General features: G+C 45.2%; 2 protein-coding genes across 6 annotated transcripts in view; one reads left to right on the plus strand and one right to left on the minus strand.

Moving 5' to 3' along the window:
- The window catches only part of POMT2 (protein O-mannosyltransferase 2), a gene marked incomplete at its 5' end in the record, with an annotated part of 30,376 nt that extends 24,825 nt beyond the window's left edge, over positions 1 to 5,551 (minus strand). For 2 of the 3 annotated variants that reach the window (XM_080619859.1, XM_080619858.1), the window contains 5 exons: positions 1,491 to 1,599; positions 2,487 to 2,595; positions 3,729 to 3,833; positions 4,657 to 4,741; positions 5,292 to 5,551. In XM_080619859.1, the coding sequence (XP_080475985.1) occupies positions 1,491 to 1,599; positions 2,487 to 2,595; positions 3,729 to 3,833; positions 4,657 to 4,741; positions 5,292 to 5,551 (668 nt within the window). Of the gene's footprint in view, positions 1 to 1,490; positions 1,600 to 2,486; positions 2,596 to 3,728; positions 3,834 to 4,656; positions 4,742 to 5,218 lie in introns of all 3 variants that reach the window. The other variant, XM_080619860.1, reaches the window with a different exon arrangement.
- GSTZ1 (glutathione S-transferase zeta 1) lies at positions 5,538 to 14,472 on the plus strand. 3 transcript variants are annotated; one of them, XM_080619861.1, is made up of 9 exons: positions 5,538 to 5,691; positions 8,676 to 8,727; positions 9,449 to 9,516; positions 10,077 to 10,157; positions 10,634 to 10,759; positions 11,298 to 11,373; positions 12,103 to 12,155; positions 13,408 to 13,457; positions 14,087 to 14,472. In XM_080619861.1, exons 1-9 carry the CDS (start codon positions 5,671 to 5,673, stop codon positions 14,211 to 14,213), a joined length of 654 nt encoding a protein of 217 aa, XP_080475987.1. In that variant the 5' UTR covers positions 5,538 to 5,670; the 3' UTR covers positions 14,214 to 14,472. The 3 variants fall into 3 exon arrangements, with proteins under 3 accessions (XP_080475987.1, XP_080475989.1, XP_080475988.1); XM_080619862.1 differs by lacking the exon at positions 5,538 to 5,691 and adding an exon at positions 6,827 to 7,060; XM_080619863.1 differs by lacking the exon at positions 8,676 to 8,727 and having other exon boundaries at positions 5,627 to 5,691.
- Positions 14,473 to 15,392: the final 920 nt, after the last annotated feature.

Consider the following 15,392-nt stretch of genomic DNA (forward strand, 5'->3'; position numbering starts at 1 on the left):
GGAAAAGACAGACAAGTTTCTCACTCATTTTAGAATGATGCAAGGACACTGGCTTCAGATACAGGCTTGTGAAGGCAGCCCTAAATCTCCCCTTTAAGGAAGAAAGCATAGACACCAGGTATAAGCTAAAATACTAGTGTGAAGAAAGACTGACATGTGGAAGGTCTGAAAACAGAAACAGGACTTCTGCTCCATAAAATGCAAACTTATGTCTCTCAGAAAGCTAAGGACATGGGGGACAACAGGAGAAAAAGAGCAGCTACTTTCCCTAAAGCAGAAAGGCCATAGTGGAAAACATCTAACCAAAGCAAAAAGCAAACAATTTACAAATTAAACTAAAATTGAACCACAGAGAAAAGATGAAAAAATATTACAGTAAAATTTAAAACCCTCTTCCTACTGATGCCTTGATATTTGTACTGCGACTAGCCAAAATCCCCATGACCTGCTAAGCAACGCAATAGCTACAGCTGTCTTTTAACTTGCATAAAATCAACTAGTTTGAAAACAGGATTAGCGCTTAAAACATGAGAAATAAGTTCAGGTTAAGGCACACAGAGCTGATCAAACATTGCCCTACAACTCAGAGCTTGCACTTCCTTGGTTATGTGTTGTAGACGCGGATGGCCTTGGATGGCCCTGCATGACTCTGCAGGCTGCATTTTAGCCAAGTGTGCCACAGTCACACTAAGATTGATATGATCAGTTCTTGAGTATTTCATGAAACAAAAATCGCTCATACATAACACAATATGCTAAGCTTTTATGTCTTTGAATTCTGAATGCATTATGGGGAAAGCACTCTGTGCAGCTCAGCCGCAAAGAAGCCATTTGACATATCCTATAAATCACCATTCCCCTCTGGACTGGCCTGTAGAAAGTATCCTCAGCAACCTGACTACTTTGTTCAGAAATGTTCTGGCTATACTTTCCTCAAGTTTTTGGTACCAATTTTTCTAAACCAAATAAATTATACTATTTGCCTCAGCTAGTAAGATTTTCTAAGTGCTTATAAGATTACAGTCACAGATAAGCTGTGTTTCTCAAGCCTGGAGACAAAGCGACTGGTTCAAGACAACAAATTCATATTTTCTGTCATTAAGGACCAAAGCCTTGAACACGTTACATCCATCTTTCAATCCTCCTTCTCTGACCTACAAAACCCTACACTAGCTTTCTTTCCTGTCAAGCTTTAAAAAGCTTTAACATTTATTTTCAAGATTCACAGTTCTATAAATTTCCTTTCATGCTAAAATAATCTGTGTATCTCTCCTCGTTTACTCCAGCCATGATACTTTCTCCCCAGTTTCACAAATCCTCATGCTAAAAATTCTTTTCCCCTACCATAAGCCATTTTCACCTCCAAATTTCCTGAAGTGATCACCTATCAGCCATTCACCCAGACTACCAAGTGGCAAACATGTCCTAATACTTCATCTGTGAGAAAGTTGAGTACCTATAATTTAACAAAGTTATCATCTTTATCTTACCTATCTGCACAGCTGTTACATTTCACCATACTCAGAACAGCTCCCATGAGGAAGAACATTAGAATGGGATCCAGCAGAATGTATTGAGACAAAGTAATACAGCCTGTATCTGCAAAGAGAACACAACAATGTCAAAAAGGCTTGCAGTTCCAAAGTGAATCCAAGATTGCAGAAAGCCAGTTTCCTCAGCATAGTGAGGACAAGGGGAATAAAGGAAATTTTAGAAACAGCAGCAGATCAGAATATTTCAACTTCTACTTGGGTAACAAATACAAAAACAAACCAAAAAAACACCAAAAAAAACCCACAAAACAAACAGAAAATTCAATACACAGTACAACAGTATCTATGAAACACCATTTGGGAAGTGCTGCTAACTTCCACATTTAGATGGAAAGTGTTACAGGCAGCAATGCTCTACCTACTAAGGCACCAGCATGGTGCCAGTGGATGCTAAAGGAACACTCATTTTTCAGATATTAGCTATTAAAAAAAAAAATAATGACTGAGTATTTTAAGTCTCCATACCTCAGTATCTGTGTGTCCTCACAAAACCCAATTTGGGTTTCTCCATCTGTAATGTTAATTTCTCCACCTGGCTCAATTCAACAAGGAACTTTATTCATTTCTTACTGTGAACTCTTCCCCAGTAATGTTGTTAAATACCTCTATAATTCATATGGGAGACATCAGTACTTCACTTCTGGGCAAAATCATTCCTGTCTGTCTTACAAAAATTCATAGCATTGAGGCAAAATGTAATCCAATGCTGTGGTTATTCAGATAACAGAAGTACCTATGAACTAAACAAGGCTGTAAAATTCTCAAGGGGACCATCAATTAAAAAGCTTCATATATATAAAGCAGAATCACTTTGCTTTTGGGAATCTCTTTCACTAACCCTAATATCCCCGGGCTAAGTAACACACAATAATCCAGAAATTAGATTTGCTGAACAATTAACCTGCTCAATTTTGCTGTAGCAGGAACACCCACCAAAAATAAGGATGAAAGCTGTGAGTAAGGCTGCTGGCAGTGACTTTGACAGTTCCAACACTGTGAGGTACACCAACGGAACCAGGCAGGAGCCAAGAAAAGCACAGAACTGCAGGAAAAGATCATGAGAGAAGTTATAATCCTCCCCAGGGTGATTACTACTCCCGTTTCTCTTCCTTCATCTTCCACTCATACCAACAGGAGATGCTGCAGTAGCTGAACTGACTCACTTAAGACATCAGATAAAAGCCAAATGAACAAAGATACTGCTCAGATAAGGACAGCTGCTTAGCCTGTTCTGCAGAGCTGTCAGTAACAACTCTCTTAGTAGACTGCATCACATAGTTATAAAAAGATATGTCAAGTAGGTGCACTACACATCCCCCATACTTAATCTAACAAGATATTAGAATATGAGAACTGAGAACAAAATACACCCGTAACTTACATCTTTAGCATACCAATATCACCTCCCCTACACAAATGAGACCAAGGATAGTCAGAGGAGGAAGAACAGAAAGCAAAACAAAAGAAAGCAGCATCACAGTAAAATTTGTTCTCTTTAATGTCTGGTTCCAGCACTTCTCCTACCTTTGGCTCAGGGAAATCTAGAACCATAAATTGTTGGAGACCCAGTAACTACACCAAAAAAATATGCTTTTCCAGTTTTTATTCTTTCTAGGTACTAGCAATTGGACACTGTTTCTTTTCTTGGCTTGTGCTATCCACTGCCAGTTTTATGGCTCTTGGTATTCCTAGAGCAGTTCAGCCAGGATTTCATATAGAATACCACTCTGAATTTCCCTCCCTGCTCCATAAGCTTACTAGCTCACTGTCACTGTTGATGGCAACTGCAGATGGCAGTGGATGATCCTGGCTTTTTGACATCCTTGGCTTCCCCCAGAAGAGCAGTCAGGCACAACAGAGTGAGCAGAAGCCCAAGTTCAGCAAGGTTCCCTTTGCAGAACAGGCAAGATATCTGTCCCGCTCAGGAGTGGTCCCACTAATTAGAAAACAGCCTCAGTAACCACCTTACTTTCTTACCTGTCAGGCCTCTCATAGACAGACATTAAGAGTTATTCACAATACAACCACTAAGACTTTTCCAAGGAGCTTAAAGACAAGACACAAGGCTAAAAAGACCTCTGACCTGACCCAGGAGAGCTGTTCTTATGACATAAGACTCTGTACTGAAAAGCACAAGAGAGCTGAACAGCTTGACACCAGCCTGTAGAGCCTTACCCCTCTCATTCCCACGTAGTTGTGCTGCTCATATCTGTCCCCTGGCTTTTGGAAAGGAAATGTACCATCATATCCACTAAGGTAGCCAGCGAGTCCAATCAGCATCTGAAGAGGAGAGGTCAAAAAAACTGGTCAGGGAAATGTCACTGGAGGAAGGAATATCCAAGCCAGCAGCAGGTAAGATTTTTATAGAAGCCAAGTTCCACCCAGAAGATAAGAGAGGATAAGAAGATACTTAATTCAGACGCATAATTCAAACAAGAGTCTCTGTACAGAATTCATAGACATATATATTGTCCTTTGTCTAAAGGTAAGATCAGAAGGGCTCAGGACTTTGGCTTCTGACTATAAGGAATGACGCTCAAGAGAAATACCAGCCGGTGGATTTAGCAAAGACAATTCTGTCTCTGTAGATACTCTCATAGCTCCCTATTCCTATAGTTTAAGGTGGCTCAGCCTGACAGGAAGATAACCTTTACAAGGCAGGAGGAGACACCTTCATCAAGACTGCACGCTGTTGCTAGAACAAGTTCTTTGACTACAGAATTGCAATGCAAGGTTTTCAGGGTTCTTTCAGGTCCTTTCCTTTTCAGGGTAAGAATCTCACTTCCACATAAGCTATGAGGAATTGTCTGGTTCCTTCGAACTGCAGGCTTCTGTGACACATCCCCTTCAAACCATTAAATTATTTTATTTCAAGCCTTTCAAATACTGAACACGCAATACTGTTTTGTTTTCCCATATTCTGAGTATTTTCATAAAAAATAGGCAAGTTGAGGTTCTGGATACAGAATGCAGATTACCATGACACCAACAACAGTTAGGAGTGCTACTGGCATTCATTATATCCTTCAACAAGAAGGAAGAGGAAGACTTTTGTTGGCCCATTCCTGTAGCTTCTAAGACATGTAACAGAAGAGCAGTTTACCTTCCCTAAAGGGGGATGGACATCAAAGAAGAAGGTCCGATTAATGTAGTAACTTCCCATCTTCCCAAAATGAGTTTCATCCCAACTAAAAACAAACAAATGAAAAAAGCTGCTATAATGATGAAGACAGTAAAAACCCCAAGAAGCATCTTACTTATGCTTTTCATCATATAGGATATGTGCCATACACTAGGAAATCATGAGGAGTACTTCAGATATTTAAGGCAGGGTCCTTTCTAAAGAGCTTGATACTGGCACTTCACAATCTCTAGCCTACCCTTCCGATTCCAAATTGTGCTAAGGGGTGTTAAAAAGTCAGCCTGCAACCCACAGATCCCCAAAGATGCCTGCTCAATACTGGGCCTTCCCCCTGTAACACGTCCCGAGAGCAGCGACGGGAGCGGGGCCGGGGCCGGAGCCGGCAGCGGGCTGGCCAGAGAACACAACGGTTCCTCACTGCCCTCACCGCCTGGATCCCGCTCCACCACCTGCCTACAATAAACACGTTCGCCGTGCGCATGCTGGAAGATCTCCGCTCTAGGGAGAGGCGGCAGACACCCACCCACAAACAGGGGCTTGGCCCGGCCCGGGCTAGGCCCGCCGATCCCGGGCACAGGCCCCGCCCCGGCCCGTACCAGACGTGCGGCGGCTCCGCCAGGCGGTGAAAGCGGGAGGCAAAGCTGAGGAGGATGACGAGGGCCAGAGCCGCCGCGGGAAGGGCGGAGGAGTGTGGCGGCAGCCGGCGGGGCTCCCGCTGCCGCGGAGGGGCCGGTTCGGCCTGGCCTCGCCCCGCTGCCGGCATCCGCAGGGTTGTGATACCCGCAGCACCGGGCCGGGAGCGGCGCAGCTCAGGATACGGAGTCCGGGGCGGGCGAACGGGCCGCGGGGCACGCATGGAGATGTAGTCCTGCAGCGGCGGCCGCTGCCGCGGCAGCGGTCGAGCCCGCGGGCGAAGGGAGGGCCCTGCCGGGGCGGGGCCGACACTGCAGCACCCGCGGAGGGTCGCGGAGCAGGATGATCTCTGCCGCACCGAAGGTACGCGGCCTCCGGGCTCTGTGCGGAGCGTGCCCGCCGGGCGGGAAGGGAGCGGGGCGCTGTGGCTGAGCCAGAGCTAGAGGAAGCAAGGCTTGGCGCGGAGGCTCTCTGCTCTGGGCCGGCAGGGCCGGGCCTTGCGCGGTACGGGCTCTGCTGGCCCGGCCTCCTCGGGAAAGCCGGGGTGGCGGTGACCGCGAGGTCTGCACCGCCGTGCACGGCGTCTTTTAAACAGGTTCGCGCAGTTCCGGGCTGCACCCAGCTCTGTGTCTCAGTGGAAAGCAAGGAATTTGTCCGCACGCTAAATAAAACTAATGCTTTTCAAAGCAGTGGTGGTGGTTGCTTACAGTAGTAAGTTAACAGTTAACTGATAGTAAGTTGAGCTGTTAATGTCAACACCCGCTGCAGGGATACAGAAACCCACTGCTGCTTATGCCTTGATGTTTTAACCCAGCATAATACAAGCAATGCCTTTCAGACACCGAGGTTTCCCCTGTGCAAGCCTCCAAGGAGCAGTTTTCTCTCTTGTGTCTCAAGAAACAGGTGAAAGATTTTGTGTTTCCAAGTGCATCCTGAATATAGCCTGGAAAGAGGTTGATATCCAGAAACCATACTAAAGCAGACAGGCTTGGAAACCTGAGAGCTCCACACACACAGTTAAGGGTGCCTCTTCTATCTTCCTTATCAGTGAAATGCATTTCCCAGATTTTTACTCTGGATTGGGCCTTAGGCCCAAATTTTCCTCAGTGCAGCACTGATACTGGAAATGAAAGCAGAACCAAACCAGAAATCTTAGTAGACGTCAAACAAATGTTGTCCTCCTAACTTCCCGGTTCTAACCAGTCTAACCTGCAGTTTAAGGGGATTAACTCCACTTACAACCCCGTACTTCATGAGGTTGTAAGTGGAGACAGTTCTTCCCCACTACTTCCCTGCCTTGTGATCAGCTCTTCCTCCAGGGAAGACTAGATAGAATGTCACTGTGTCTCAGTGAACCTGTCCACTGAGAACAAACACTCACTGTCTGTAGTCTTTGCTTAGCTGATTGTTCTGCCTGTGGTCTGCCCTTCTGCAGGGAGCAAAACAGCATAAACTTAAGCGATCACTCCAGGCCCCAGACTCTGGAGACACATTTTCAAGCTAAGGGATGAGTTGTTTTGTGTTCTTTTTTGGTGAGATCCCCCAGGGCCTTGAAATCATAGAACAAAGCAATTAGCTTAGCACAATTTAGCACAGGCTGCAAAAACAACAAAGAACACGAAGAGATCAGGATAAATGTCTCTGCCAGCTGAGAGGCGAGAGTCCAAAACAGATGTGATGGAGGACACGAATTTCTGAGCAAAAAAATCAGCAAGGTCCCCAGGGAAAACAGGTAAAAATAGCATGTCATGAATGCTTTATGTTTCCCTTTTGATGTTTCTTTCCCTGCAGGCCAGCAGGCTGGACATTTGAAAATAAAAGGCACAGCTAAGATTTCTAATGCCCAGATTCCAGAAGAAGAGAATTAAAGAAAACCAGGAAATAACCTTGTATATGAAAATGTTGTCAATACTGGCATTACTTCCCTCCTCACTTAAAAGCCGTTTCTCCAGTAAACTTCGACTACAGTAATTTAATCAAATGCATACCTCATTTAAAGTTGTTTGAACCAATCTACACTATAAAAGAAGCATCAAGTTTACAGAGGACTGGAGCATAGAGATCCTCAGGGTGTCTCTGGTTTTCTGTTGACAAGATAGTCTGTCAGTGAGGATATCCCTGCCTTTTTCTGCCTTGCTGTCAGTCTCTGGTATCATTTCTATGCATTTTGGGAGGGTGGAGATACAGAGAAAGAGACACGCATGAATACCAATTTCCCATGTGGAAAGAAGATAGCTTTGTATTTTACACAAAGTTGGCCTGGGAGCAGAGTAGCAGGTCACAGACCTGCAACATAGAAAACCATCTGCGCCTGCTGGTACTAATGGGAGGAGGGCTACAGGAGTAAAGGCAGCCCCTGTTCAGAGAGCTGGCAGTGGTTCCCTAGTGAAACAGAAATTCTGCATGTGGCTTTAGTTTCCGTGTTTCGTTTCCCAGGGCTATCTGTATTTCTGCACTGGCAACTGCGGGGTGCCTGACAGGCTCTCTAGATACCTTATTTATTTCGGGACAAACAGCTAGGGAGATAAGGATGGTTCCTAAATATGCTTCCAACCTGAGAGCTGATTAATGGTTCTGATATCAAGGCTGGGCTACAGCACAAGGGGATGTGGATGCAGCTGTCTGCTGTTGCTCCAGATTGAATCTGACTGGCTGGTTTTTGTGTTCTGGGCATGGATTTGTGAGCATAGTCCTTTCTCATTGGCTTTATGAGATAAACCTTCCCCCATTCCCACTGAGTTAAAAGGGAAAGTGAAAAGATTGGTTTTACTTCATGGAGTAGATTGCACACACTGACCATGGCATCTGAAAAGGTGAGAGCTTGGACAGGGAGGAAGCATCCAGGAAAGCTGCCTCAATGCTAGAGATAAAGTAGAGATTAATTGTCTGCCTTCTTGGCCTTCATCTCAAACAGCAGAAGCTCTTCTTGTTTGGAAAGAGGCCTGGCCCTGCCCTCAATAGCTGGAAAAGCTATCTTAATGCCACGCGAACACCCAGTGCAGGTGCTTGGCACAATGTGTGGGGAATTTGTTTCAAAGATCTAAGATGGGATAGAAGTCAGCAACATCCAGTAGGGACAAAGAGGAAAGCTTTGTAAGAAAGAATTCTAAGGACACTTGTGCACTGCTGGAAACATCAGGTGCAACTAAATATTCAGAGGGCCAGCGTGAGAGACAGTGATATTACCTGTACACCCAGAACACTTTCAGGAAGGAGCCTTCTCTCCCCAAAGCATTGTGCTTCTCTGTCTTACAGTTCTTGAAATGCCTTCTGTTCATGTGTTGTTCTCCTTACAAAACTAAGGTCTTCTCACCAAATAACCACTCTATCTCTCTTTCTCTTCTCAGCCAATACTTTATAGCTATTTCCGAAGTTCCTGCTCTTGGAGAGTGAGAATCGGTAAGATCTAGTGTTGATCTTTCTTTCGCTATCTTGGTGTTTTTGCAGTATCCTCCCCTTCACTAATCTGATTAATCAATCACTTATTGAGAGAACAACAAACATGAACCTGGAACAGTGAGGCACTTTCCCCAGTGAGAGGAAAGGGAATAGCACACTTCACCTGGATCGAGAGGAAAGCAGAACAGACAGGAGGGCTTTGCTCAGCCTACAGCTAGTTAAGAGGGAAATAATCGTTTTGTAAAACCAGTGTGATGCAGATGGCTGTTTCTTCCACATTTTCTAGAGGGGCTCTACACTTTGTTTTTACAGAGATACTGCCTCAGACTCTGGTCTTGAAATTGCAAGGTCTTGATTGCTGAGCAGGGCTGGGAATGGTCCCTGTTTGTACTGAGACAATCTTAAGCAAGGTTTTGCAGGTGAGCACGGGGCTCCCTGCCCTCTCTAAGCCAAATCAGGACAGGCTGTGCTGCAAAGAGTGGCAAAGCTTATGTTGGAAAATGCACTTGTTTTACCAGTACTAATCTTTAGTGCTTTGGTCCTTCATTTGCCAGAGCACTATCTTCTCAGTGGACTGAGGCCACCTTTCCTGAAGGATAGGGTCTTTTTTGGTTTAAACACCATTCTTTCTTCACATGGAGATGGTGGGATTTCCCTGAGCCCATTATCAATGAAACTGGTCTCTGTGCATGTCTGAAGCTGTACACTCTGCTCTCCCTAGCGCTTGCTCTGAAAGGGATTTCGTATGACCTGGTGCCAGTGAACCTCCTCAAGGATGGGGGGCAGCAGGTAAGGGTGTATCTACCATCGCTTTTTCCAGGGGTAGTGAACTTGGGGATCATGAGAAGAGTTGTGATTAGCACTAGAAAGTTCACAGGCGAAGTCACTGAATTCCTCACCACTTCTCTGTAATTCATAGTTGCAGCCAGTTGAGCCCCTCAAAGGGCCTGCCAAAGGAAAGAGTGGGTTGCCAGAAGAGATCTTCCCTAAGAACTTATTTGGGGGGCCATAATGGGGAGTTGTGTGCCTAGTAGCACCACCAGCATGATGTGCCAGTATGGGCTAAGGTAGAGTTGGAGAACTGTAACAGTAATAATGACACTGCTGCAGTACCACCCATCCTGGGCTTGTATTGACAGTTTATCAAGAGGTAAGGAAGTCTGACCGTGGATGCAGATCCGTGAGCCCCAGTGAGTTTGCTGTAGGCTATCAGTACAGCTAATAGTACTGCAACTATTAGTACTGAGGTAGAGAGAAAAGCCAGGTTAAAAAAAAAAATAACTGGGTTGGTTTAGAGGAGGAAAACACAGAATTTCTTGTTGCAGTAATCTCAGGGTTTGTTTCCACAGTTTTCTGCTGAATTCAAGGCAGTGAATCCAATGCAGCAAGTACCAGCCTTGAAAATTGATGGCATCACCCTTTCTCAATCAGTGAGTTACTAGCTACATCCCTGTTAACCATTCACTCCAGCCTGCTGCCCAGCCTGGAGGGGATGGCTCTGCCCCATTTTTTTCCCCCCACACTCTCATTTGTACCTTGGAAAAGAGATGGGATTTATGATAAACAAACCCACTTGGGGGCAGAAATAGCACATAGACTCTGCTGGGAAACTCCTGTCAATGACATAAGCTAAATTCAGCTTTGGTTCGTAACTCTACTTTTCACTGACCAGTTTATAATCTGACTTAGATGGCTGTGCCAGATTTGCCTGAAATTACAGCTGGGCTAAATGACAAAAAGGCCCCAAGTGGACATCAAAAGGGATATTCTGTTGCTTGGATCAGTAACAAACTTCATGAAAAAGCTGTTGTATTCTCTTGGATCAGCAATCCTCCCCCAGGTATTAAGAATGTGAGCTTTTCCGTAGCTTTCCAATAACCTCCCCTTACCTCTTTGTTAATTACAGCTAGCTATAATTCATTACCTAGAAGACACCCATCCTACCCCCAGGCTCCTGCCCCAAGATCCAAAGAAGAGAGCTCAAGTCAGAATGATTGCCGATCACATTGTCTCTGGCATTCAGCCACTCCAGGTATTGCCTTGTCATATCCATGCAAATGTAAAAGCCAGGATGGGTTTCCAGAAGTCTGCAAGATCTCTGAAAAATTCAGTATCTTTAAATTGTTGCCAGCCAGTAGTCTGGCAGACCTTGACTGTGTGTTGGCAGATGGAATTTCTGCTTAGCCTCTGCCTGATCTGCCAATGGCAACAATACAGTTATTTCCTACAAAGAAAATGTGTAGCACCCCAGGGTTCTTTCCAGAAACAGCTGAACCCATATGGTTCTACTGCTGGGTCTACGATGTTTTAGGAAGAAGACAACTGACCGATCCAAAGGGCAGAGGCAAAGGGATAGATACCCTGGCAGCTGTTACAGGACAGTCCCAAATCAGAGGTACAGCAGGGTGCATGATTTGGTGAGGGTGAGGTCAGGGCTGACCCAGCAGGCTGAACTCAGGCTGGGGGTTCAGACTTGGCAACTTATCTCCCTTCTCTTCCACTGGATGAGGCCATGGGCAAGATCCTGCCAGCAGCAGTCAGTCTAACCTTGAGATTGCTTATCTTTGCAGAACCTGAAAGTCCTGAAACAAATAGGGGATAAAAAAACTGAATGGGCTCAGAACTGCATCGCATCTGGCTTTCAAGGCAAGTCCCACATCCAAAAATATCATCATTTCAGCTGACCCTTCAAAACGCTGCACCGCTGGGGTCCGACTTTCCTCTACAAGCAGAAAAACAGATCTTCCTGGGCTGGTGCAGAGATGGCACTCTTTCTGCCCAGAGTCTCTTCCTAAGGATTGGTAGTTCTTCAAGCTCTCAGAGGAAAGATGCTGTCCATAGGGTTCTTCCACTGCTGCATATGGAAGAGGGGAAGCCTAGGGTCATCCTGTACACCACAGCAGTTGATTGTCCCTGAAGCACAAGGGCTGACAGCACTTCTCCCTTCCACCCAGCTGCTTCCAAATTAGTACCTTTTGCTTAAAGGTTCTGTCAGTCTATATTTATATGCTTTTGTAATCAGACAAAAGGTATCTGATGGCAAACTCCCACAGAATCTAGTAAGTAGCACAGTATTTTTTTACCTCCCCAAGAGAAATAGGGTGCTTTTTGTTTCCTCAAAACCCTTTCCTACATGTGCTGCAGTGGCAGGCCCATCTTCTCTTCTGGACAGACACAAACTGATCCTGAAAACTCCCATAACTATGTTGTTGTACAATATCTGTTACTTTTAGGCTCTGCCCCAAATTGCCCATTTTTCATACTCAGCTTAGGATCAAAATGCCTTTATTCATAGTGCCCAGTGTGAAGGGTCTTTGGTGTCCCTTTCAAATGAGTTTCTAACGTCTCACACCAGTGTACCACCTTTCTTGACAGCACTTGAGCAGATTCTGCAGCACACTGCTGGTCACTACTGTGTGGGGGATGAAGTAAGTATCTGAGCAAACATTACAAACCACTGGAGAACTGAAAACTCCAGTATGTATTCCATAAAATAAGAAAGGAAATTAGTTGTGGAGACACAGCACAATCCCGTTCTGTGATTGGAGTTGCATGTGGTGCATTCGCCATAAGAAAAAGCTGCATGGATCCTACTTAGGCCATTACTGACTTGCAAATAGTTACGGAGATGTTGACTTGTCCCTGCCTGTAACCTGCTGATAGCCAGATTCTGCAGCTGTATCTAGGATCTGACTGCTACTAGAGGATGGGGAAACAGCTTATATATATTTCATCTTTAAGAGATCTGGAGTGCAAAGTGTCCTGTCATAAGATCAAAGCTTGGCTCAAGAAACACAGGTTCATTTCTTAGCTCTGCTTAGTGGAACCTTTAACCAAGTTGTATTTTTCTGCACTGTCTGACCAATTTTAACATGGTCAGCTTTCAGATTGCTCACATACAAGCTGTTCTGACCCTTACCAAATTAAAGGCCACTCAGACCTCTTCCATTTAGTAGTCCTGTTTGGTAGGCAATTGGATCTTTTCTATAAGACCTCAGGAAAAAAAAAAGGAAGGGTCCTGCAATATCCTGTGGTGCAGAGAATTGCCTAGTAGGAGCATTATGGAACTGGAGCCTTTTGATGGGCAAAGACTAATTACATGATCTTATGCTGGTAAAAGGCACCCAGGGCTTTGTGACATGGGGAGTAGGGTGAGGGCAGCTGCCACTGTGCAGATAAGCAGTTAGCTGTACTGTTCTTGGTTCTTTTCAGATTGCGAGTCCCCGGGCCTGTGTCTGAAGGCACTATCATGTATCATGTCTTGACATTGGCAGGAGCTGCCCGATACTTCTGCAATGCAAACAAGCAAAATTTACTCATCTTTTCCCAGCCATGCAAACTTTCCCCTCCTTCCATCACCTTCCTCTGCAGCTTGCCAGCAGACTTGTTTGCTCAGAGGCAGTTGCCATAGAGCATTGTGTCCTTGAGGTTGTCATGATCAGCTGGTAAATGTGAAGCTCCCTAAAGGCTAATGGCTTTTTCTACTAGTGACTGCTGTAAGTTCCTTTCCTTGTACCACTGTCATGTTATTAATGCTGGATTAAAGAATAAGATTGTCATGACAACTCCTCTATACTGGCCAATACCATAATTTCTATCCTGCTCTCAAAGCCTGCCACCACAATGAAGAATGATGGGACAGGCTCATACTCTGACCCCTTTTCTCTGCTACATTTACAGGTTTCCATGGCTGATCTGTGCTTGGTGCCTCAAGTTTCCAATGCCGAAAGGTAAGCAAGGCTAAGCTTGAGGAACTCTTCAAGGGCACCTACCCCTTGTCCTGGCCTGTCAGAGTTTACCTTCTGCTGCACCTTGTGCCTGTTACAAAAGCATCCCTCCTGCCTGCCCTATCCAGCTATGGATTCTTCTCGGCATTAGTTTTACAATGCCATAAATACTGTCTCTTTTGGAAGCTCTTGGAAATAAGGAGCTGTGCTGTCTTCTCGGAGGGCCCTGGGGGAAACCTGATCTGTATCCTTAGGAAAGTTAAGGTTGCCTGCATTGCCATGTCCTCTCTCCCTGTTTGCCCTACATTTACACTGCACAGTGGGGAAAGATTAATCTATTTGTTGAAGGCCTTAAACCTATGCAAGTAGTGGTTGCATGATTTCCAGGAAAAGCATAGTGCCTTCTTACCCTGTACTGCACACTATGTAAAGCCCAATGATGACGGAAAAACTAGCCTTTCCTCTAGCATCTGTTTTTAAACCTACAGGGATGAACCTTTTCTCTTAATGCAAATGTATATTTGCATTGTAAGATTCTCCCATACTGGGAAGACACAGCGCACTGCTGTTCTGCTCACTGCTGCACTGGCTATCCAACTCATAGTTCATCACCAATTCTTTTCCTTTTGCAGATTCAAAGTGGACATGGGTCCTTATCCTACAATAACCAGAATAAACAAAGCTCTTCTGGAGTTAGAGGCATTCAAAGTAAGCCACCCATCCCGGCAGCCAGATACTCCTGCAGAGCTACGAGCTTGAAGTCCTGTCCTACTCATTAAATCAAGTAAACTGGAGTGTCAATGAAGAAAACAGCTACAGCTTGAGTAGGACTTCACTGCCATCAGGAAGCCCTAGTACTATTGCCTCACTTTCATTTGGGTGGGAAGAAGAACAGAAGACCTAGAAGTAGCCTGGATGACTTATAGGAGCTATGCCTGTGCCGGAAAGCTTGCAGCTACTTCTGGCTATGTTTTTTCTATCTGATGTATCTCCATGGAGCAGATTAAAGCAGAAGGATTCATAATTATCACAAGTCCCCTTTGTATGGCTTTGAGTTGGGGAATGTGGCTACAGACAGCTGTGAGGTATTGCGCCAATTTTGGACTCCCCATAGGACTTCTTTACTGTCTACAGAAAGAGCAACAGGGAACTAGTGTAACAGTGTGCTGCTAATCTAGCAGGCCTGCTTGTTATTGCAGCTGCCACAGAGCTATGGCATAATCGGCAGTGGATATAATGGATATAAACAGAGCTAGTCTCTGACAGGAGACAGCTTAATCCTAACCCTTGTTGGGTCTCACAGGTCTTGAAAGAGCAAACACTCAGCAACACTGCCACCCCTTGCAATGACAAGTGAATTACTACCAAGGACAGTTGATTTGTACCTCTTCTGTCTAGCAGCAGTCTTGCGGAATTTAGAATAAAAGGTCTCTCTAGAGCAAAGCTAGGTGGTTGTGCCACAGCTGGCAAGACACAACCAGCTCTCTCCCATACACTGAAAATGATAGCGTTCTCTTCCTTTTACCATCCTCAGACACTGCCCTAGGTGTTTTCCTAACACTGCTGCAGGTTATTGCCCAAGGGAATTCCACCCCAGATTTCCTCCAAACCTGAATCGTGCTTTTACTTTCACTGGGAGGACTTACCAAGCAGCAGGAGTAAATCCCATTGCACTCATCCCAAATAAAACTTGAGTTACCTTCAGAGCTGAAAGCATCCTGGGAATTCCAGCCCCAAAACCTGTAGGGCAAGAAGGGAAACCCAGAAGCATGTGACTGTGTTCCTCTGCAGGCTCAGCTCAGATCCCACTGAATGTTTTGACACCCAAGCCCACATACCAAAGCCAGCGACATCAGAGGGAATTTCTGCCAGTCCAATGCTGGCTTAGCTACCCTAAAAGGGAAATACCCACAGCCTTCAGAAAGACTTTACAAACCC

This window comes from Psittacula echo (genome assembly GCF_963264785.1).
Source record: "Psittacula echo genome assembly, chromosome: 5".
NCBI lineage: Eukaryota > Metazoa > Chordata > Aves > Psittaciformes > Psittacidae > Psittacula > Psittacula echo.

What these genes read in the sequence shown, in the direction of transcription:
- GSTZ1 (XM_080619861.1), top strand. Translation starts at nt 5,671, where the DNA reads ATGATCTCTGCCGCACCGAAG. An exon ending in CTCTTGGAGAGTGAGAATCG is followed by an intron (nt 8,728 to 9,448) that starts GTAAGATCTAGT and finishes TGCTCTCCCTAG; the next exon opens with CGCTTGCTCTGAAAGGGATT. An exon ending in CATCGCATCTGGCTTTCAAG is followed by an intron (nt 11,374 to 12,102) that starts GCAAGTCCCACA and finishes CTTTCTTGACAG; the next exon opens with CACTTGAGCAGATTCTGCAG.